This window comes from Notothenia rossii (assembly GCF_949606895.1).
Source record: "Notothenia rossii genome assembly, chromosome: 11".
Taxonomy (NCBI): Eukaryota; Metazoa; Chordata; class Actinopteri; order Perciformes; family Nototheniidae; genus Notothenia; species Notothenia rossii.
This window is the reverse complement of record NC_136910.1, coordinates 11603752-11610929: the sequence shown is the minus strand read 5'-3', so window position 1 is coordinate 11610929 and position 7178 is coordinate 11603752. Positions and strand designations below refer to the sequence as shown.

Sequence of the window (7178 nt, the reverse complement as noted above, 5' to 3'; positions counted from 1 at the left end):
AGCCTGAATGCAGGAGCGTTGTGTTTTGTTTTACACTCCATTAAATACAAAATGAATTGAATGTACGGCATTTCCTCGCTAGGAATGCCAAAATACAATTACAGAAAAGAAACGGCTGAGATTTCTAGAGTAATGTTTTTCTTTTCCCAGAGACGACACACATTACCACTAGTCTGAGTGGTGCAGGGGACAAAATAAATTACTAGTGTCACCTTATATTGTGTCAGGTTCTAGTGGATTACCCACAGAACAAAAGTGTCCCAGGATAGGAGGAGTCATTAACGATCAATCAGCACTCTTGAGGTGATGGAGGACAATACATTTCACAGACAAGGCCCACAATGTTCCTTCTGTTCACATGTGAAAAGACAAAAACACTTTCACCAACTGTCTGTGGCACTCAGCCTAAATATTATACCTTTCTACCGAAGATTTAAATGTATATTAAAATGCTAATAAAAGATATCTTTATTTTGTGAACATGTGCTTATTGTAGTTGTTTCATATCCTTTTTACATATACATAAGGCTGTAGAACTTTGCAAAAACCACACATCAATTTGACAGTGTCTGCTAAACATTAGATTAGCAAACTGACATGGCAACGGCATCAGTTATTGTCAAACAAGTTACTATAAAACCTCAAAGACTTACATTTCTGATAAGGTAAACATGATAACACAGCGTACTGCATGTCCAACCATTCATTAGTGTTAAAGAGTCTATTATGAAGTTGTCCAGAGTAGTCGTGCATTTAACGCAATTTTAACAAGTCGTATGGATGAATCTGTTTTTAAACATGTGATTACTTTGATAGGATCAGTCTGGCAGCGGATGAGATAATCACTTTAAAAGTCATAACAAAGACAGAGAAGCACAACAGGAGATATTATCAGGTCTCTCTCTTATTTCATATTTTTTCTATCCATTTGCCCCCCGCCCCCAACCACAGCTGCTTCCCTCGCTGTCGTTCTGGCGGCATCATTAACCCTGTGAGATTGAGCCGCCGTCTTCACTGCCAGAGGCCACAAACACACAAACACACACACACACACACACACACACACACACACACACACACACACACACACACACACACACACACACACACACACAAACACTCAATTAACATGTGGCACAGTGATAAAAAAAAGGGAGATTTTCAAAGGTCATGGGTCTGCCATCAGGAGCTTTGCAAACGACAACCTATTTGGTGATATAACAGATTGATATTCATTTAGAAGGACGCAAACCCCTTAATTTAGCCATGGGGATTCTGTTTCTGGGTGATCAGATAAAAGCCTCAGTCTGCACACAGCTTCTTTTAACAGCACAAAAAATAGCTTTTCGAAAAGCTTTCCTCAGGGCATGTTACTCTTATGACCCTCATATGATGCATGAAGCTGACACTGGTTAATTGTTGCCGACCTCTTAAAAGGTGTTGTGTAAAAAATTAAATAAAAAGATGCTGATTGGAGGTGGCCGGAGTTATGAAATGTAAGTTACAGGGTGTTTGTTTAGAAGTTAAAACCATGATGTTTGCTGAAGAGGAAAATCACAGTTTCTAAATGAGTTTTAATTGCCGAGTCATGTGTTCGCTTTTCGCTGTGGCTGAGTGGGCTCCATTAAGATCATATCTTTGTAAGAGATAAGATATTACCATACTTATAGCTTTTGTGACAAGTGATTTATGATGAAAAGAGCTGCTGAAAATGTTTACCTGAATTGACCTCTGCTCAGAAACTCCAAACAGGAAGGCATCATTTCAGATGATGTAATCACCTTTGACCTTTGGCTCTGTGCAGGTGTTGAGGTCAAGCTGCGAAGTCAAGTTTAACCTACTGTTCTACCGCTCTTTATGGTGGCATGCAAGACCTACACAAAGATATGTGGGAGTTAGGAGCTGCTCAGTGCGTGGAGAGCACTTTGCTCATGCTTATTCTCGCTAAAGTGAGGGAAAAAATGTAAGTTCTGAAAAACAAATACAAATGTAGCCTCTTAAACAGACCATTACTCGTGAAAAATGGACTCTTGCCCCAAATGGAGCTAGATTGGCATGGTTGCCACGCAGTCCATATTGTACCAAAAATAACAGCCAGTTTCTGAAATGGGACTGAGCTGTCCTTCCTATTTTTTAAGAACTGCATTTCTTAGAAACCCCTAGAAGTCTGATGAATATGTTTTAGCTTTCTCATATCTCGGTAAGAAAAGCCTGGTAGTCAAATATTTTACATAACTAAAAGCAGTAATACCACATTCTAGAAATACCCTGTTACAAGTAAAAGTCCTGCAAAGATACACATTAAATTACCCATCTCCAATAATATCTGTACACCACTTCAATGTTAGAGCTGGTTAGAGTAGAGCTATAACACACAGTTAGATACTGCTAGCTTGTGAATTCACCAATGAATTTCTATATAATATTACCCAAAAATAATATATCATAATCTATTTGTTGATAATATTCAATATATTATTCTGATGCTCTCATGTTACCAGACATTTCTTTGTGGCTGTCACTCTGAGATGAGCTTTTTGTCAGCTTGTGTCAGCTTGTGTCACAGCCTCTGGCTCTGGGTCGTCAGGTTCATGATATTCAGCACACACACACAAGGACAAGAAGCACTGTGTCGCCCATCTTTGTTTGTGGTATGTGTGTCACGAGGCGATGCAAGTTCTTCCACTTAACGGGTCATCCGTCCTTGTGTGTTGAAAGTCTTGTCATTAAACTGTAGACTAAGAAAGGCTGTCTTCAAAAGCAGGTAATGTGCACAATAGATGCTGCTGTCTTTTTTAAATAATGTTCCTTCCTGCAAGAACATTAAAAAGGGGGGGGGGGGTTAAAATTGGAGAGCCAGAACGAGTTAGATCTTTAAAAGTATCCGAGCAGGAGGAGTTCCATTTGGCCAAATCAGCACATTGTCAACTTTTCAATCACTTCTCTAAATCTTTTATTTTGTTCTCCTCTGTAGTTTCTTGTGTTGTTTTTCAGTTATTTTATCTTTGTGTTACATGGTTTCAACTGTATAACATGACTGCCTGATGTTCCTCAGCCTAAATTGCTGCTTTGTTCTGCTGGTTGTAGGATAAATCAACCTTGAACTTATCTTGTAAATATTGAACAACCTTAATATGTTTAACACACATTTTAATGAACCTGGCCCTGGTTTGTCCCCGATTGTCTTAACCCTTGGCTCATTGTTAGGGAGTTTCATACAGAGCAGATCTGTGGTGGGGCCTGACCACATAACTGTGGAATGTATTCTTTGTGATAAAAATATGAAGTGAACAAGTGGAAAAACAAATCTTGTTTGTAATGGCAAGCGATGAAACCAATGAAATCCATAAAGTTATCCTGGTGGATTTTGAATCTCCATGTTTGGCTTGTCATGTTCCCAAAGACAGGCAGACTCTTTGACAAATATCAGATTCAGGATGTTGTTACAACTCTTGCCATAAATGTCCTCCTCTTCCTGAATGAAAGTGTTGCTTTTCAATGTAGTACATTATAAAAACATGACACAAAGGTGACGCTGAATTAATAATTGTTGAGGTTCAGGTGTTGTTTGCTCCCTCCACTTTATTGTTTTGACAATTTATCCTCTGAGCTGCTGTGATTGGTCCTGAGGAGCAGTGATGTCACCGCCTGCTTCGATGTGCCGGGCCAGTGCAGCAGCTCGCGTAAGCTGAGGGTGAGATAGGACCTCCAGATGGAATTGGCTCGCGACCGGAGAGGAGCTGTGGCTCGTGCGACGGCGAAAAAGTAGAAACGACTGCCTGGATGAACTGGATCTGGTCCCGCACACAGCGCAGCAGCCCGTCATGGGGGACGGCGGCGCGTCCTCGCAGGTGAACCTCCAGAATGCCTCGGACGCACCGGGCTCCGCTGCGGCCGCGTCCGAGGAGTGGATGGCAGGGATGAGCCTATTAATGGGTCTGATTGTCGTGTCTATCGTGTTCGGGAACATCTTGGTTATCGTGGCCATAGCCAAAACGCAGAGGCTGCAGACCCTCACCAATGTCTTCATCGTGTCCCTGGCCAGTGCGGACCTCATCATGGGGTTGCTGGTGGTGCCATTTGGCGCCGCGCTGGAGGTGCGCGGCTCCTGGATGTACGGCTCCTTTTTCTGCGAGTTTTGGATTTCCGTGGATGTCCTGTGCGTCACGGCCAGCATCGAGACTTTGTGCGTTATCGCCATAGACAGGTACGTGGCCATCACCTCTCCATTCCGCTACCAAAGCTTGTTAACCAAAGCTCGGGCCAAAACGATGGTGTGCGTTGTGTGGGCCATCTCTGCGCTGGTGTCTTTCCTCCCCATCCTGATGCACTGGTCCCGGGACAGTGTGGACACTGCCTGCTACGAGGACCCTGAATGTTGCGACTTTGTCACCAACAGGGCATATGCCATCTCCTCATCTGTCATATCTTTTTACATTCCCCTGCTTGTTATGATTTTTGTTTACGCGCGCGTGTATAGAGAGGCGCAGAAGCAACTGAGGAAGATTGACAAGTGTGAGGGCAGGTTTCACAACACCTTAACCGGACTGACTTCTAAGTGCAAGAAGAGGCCGTCTAAAATCCTAGCGCTCAGGGAGCAGAAGGCGCTCAAAACGCTGGGCATCATCATGGGGACGTTCACCCTGTGCTGGCTGCCCTTCTTTATAGTCAACGTGGTGCGGGTGTTTTGCGCAGAGGTGGTGGACAAAGACCTTTTCGTGTTCTTAAACTGGCTTGGATACGCGAACTCAGCGTTTAACCCCATTATTTACTGCCGTAGCCCGGACTTCAGGAAGGCTTTCAAGAGGCTGCTGTGCTGCCCGAGGCAAGCTGACCGCAGGCTGCACATCAGCTCCTGCGACCTGTCCCGGTGCTCCGGGGTCTTCGTCACAGCTCTGGAGCCCGGAACGCTGGGGCTGTGGAGGGATTGCGCAGTCTTGGACAACAGTGACAGCAGCCTGGTGGGGACGGCAAAGCTGTCTCACTCTGAATCACAGCTGTGAAGGAACACATTAAACCTTTGTGGATTACAACACCCCGGGAAATTATGGAGGCAAAAGCAGACGCTGGATCATTTTGAAATGGGTTTTTTTTTTTTTGGAAAGGCGTGCGCAAGAGATCAGAGAATTCGAAATCTCCAGAATTTGAAAGCCACATTTTAAAAGAGGCACCAGGACCAATGTTATTTCCAAGCTGCGCAGGACGGTTTGTTTAAAAAATATCACCAGGTGGTTCTGGTGAACCATAATGCACTTTGCCATACAACATAAAGTGAATTGCCACTTATTTCAAAGAGCGCACGTACGCTGTGGTTTATTCCTGATTTCCTTCTTATTTTATTGGATCAACAGTTCAACGATATTGATGATAATATATAATATATAAGGGGGAGTGCATTTATCGTTTACGTTAACCCCATGTTCGTGATCGGTCACAATTTATTCTTAAAATGACCCACTGTAATGAAATGTTTTTTATTTAAAAGCGTTGGACAGGAGCGAGGTATTTGTTGGAGTGGCTGTACTGTAGTCATGTCGTGCTCACAATGTGTTTTTACCTCACTGCTGTCGGCAAGTGCAATTTGTACGACATGTATTTGTTTATATTAAACATTTATGTAAATTATGTATTTATTCTGCGATACCTTTTACAATCAGCAAGAGAATGGGTCTGATTCCCACGCCCTTTGTACATATTGTAGTAGGCCTATGTGGTGTTTAGTACTGGAGTGAGGAATTTTAGCCTCTTCCATTGTCTTTCTCATTTAAGCTTTACATGCTGTTGTGAGGTTTGTGTGTTGACTCCTGTGAAATAAAAGGACGTTTCATTGTTAATTACTGTTTGTGATTCTTTTTGGAATGTCATTCTATTAATGGTTGGACCTGCTGTGAGCATCTGGAATCTGATTGGCCTCTGTGGAGAGATAAGCAAGGAAATCAGATTTTTAAACAATGGGGTTATACCGGCATAGACTGTATATATAAAGGGTTATACACATTTATGCTCAGTCATATGGTTTTGTTTACATGGTTAATCTTTTTTTTCCGAACAGCTGTGCCCAGGTCAAGGGTCAATCAGACATAGCACATCTGCACACAGGCAACTGTATTGTTGGATTGAGCTGACAAAAATAATTATATATTTCAACTATAGGGTTAAAGCTTTGCTATTTCACATTCAAATTACTATTACTTTGACTATTGGGAGGAAAACGTTGCATGTTACATTTAAGTACCTTTTCCAAAATGCATTTAGATTTTGTCATAAAGTGCAAAGAATTGTGTGATTTTCTACATTTTAAAAACTTTTAAGATGTATTCCTGCAATGCAGCATTGCACTTGTCTTAGAAGGGACTCAAAAGGGACAGATTTCCCCCCCAAACATTTTTTTTAAAACGTGTGCAGCTTAGGCCAAACATGACTTTTATTAACTGGTGTGGGTGTGTGGGTGGTGTGCCCAAAACACGTGATCCTACATTTCCAATTGATGCAAAATGATGCAACTGGAAAGCACTTTTCATCAGACCCTCCCTGGCTCCTGAGCCCACATCTCCAATTTGAAGAGCATGTTTTATACATTTTCTTTTAACTCTCAAGCCCAAAATATGAAAAACTAACAGTAATGATGTCATCAGAGTTATTTTGTTGCACTCTTTTCACAGATTGAACAGAATAAGGGCTCACTGCAGGTGTAACATCCTTATTTTCTGAAACATATTTACATACTTATGTGTAATATTATTCATTTGTGCCAAATAGGCCGAAATGGTTTGTGTTTTCTTTACTCTCAGCTGTATACAGTTATGGAGCTCAATGAGTAGGCCTATGCTGTTGTATTATTTACATCACTCTGAAAGAATATAGAAACGTGTTTTAGTGACAGCTGGCGTTATGAAGTGACTCTTACAAGAATGATTGCTTTTACTCGAATATAAATCACCCCTTAAGCTGAACCTCTTCACAACACATTAGCATGATGCTTTCCCAGAAGAGCCAATAGTTGTACATTTCAATTAGACCACAAAACCTGAATGGAGTTTAGCTCAGCCGTTTTGGTTAATGAACATTGTTTAGATATAATTGGCTGGGTCTCATTTGTGTGAAAAAAAAACAAAAGAAAATAACAGCGGACCAGCCAAAATCATTGATGGCCCTTGGCAAAGTCCCACTTCATTATT

General features: G+C 41.9%; 1 protein-coding gene across 1 annotated transcript; it reads left to right on the top strand.

Annotated features, from left to right (window-relative positions):
- The first annotated feature begins 3672 nt into the window (after positions 1–3672).
- On the top strand, positions 3673–5834 carry adrb1 (adrenoceptor beta 1). The gene has a single exon (XM_079660865.1). It carries the CDS (start codon positions 3825–3827, stop codon positions 5001–5003), a length of 1179 nt encoding a protein of 392 aa, XP_079516991.1. The 5' UTR covers positions 3673–3824; the 3' UTR covers positions 5004–5834.
- Positions 5835–7178: the final 1344 nt, after the last annotated feature.

Excerpts from the sequence above, each read along its gene's own strand:
- adrb1 (XM_079660865.1), top strand. The coding sequence starts at position 3,825 with ATGGGGGACGGCGGCGCGTCCTCGCAGGTGAACCTCCAGAATGCCTCG.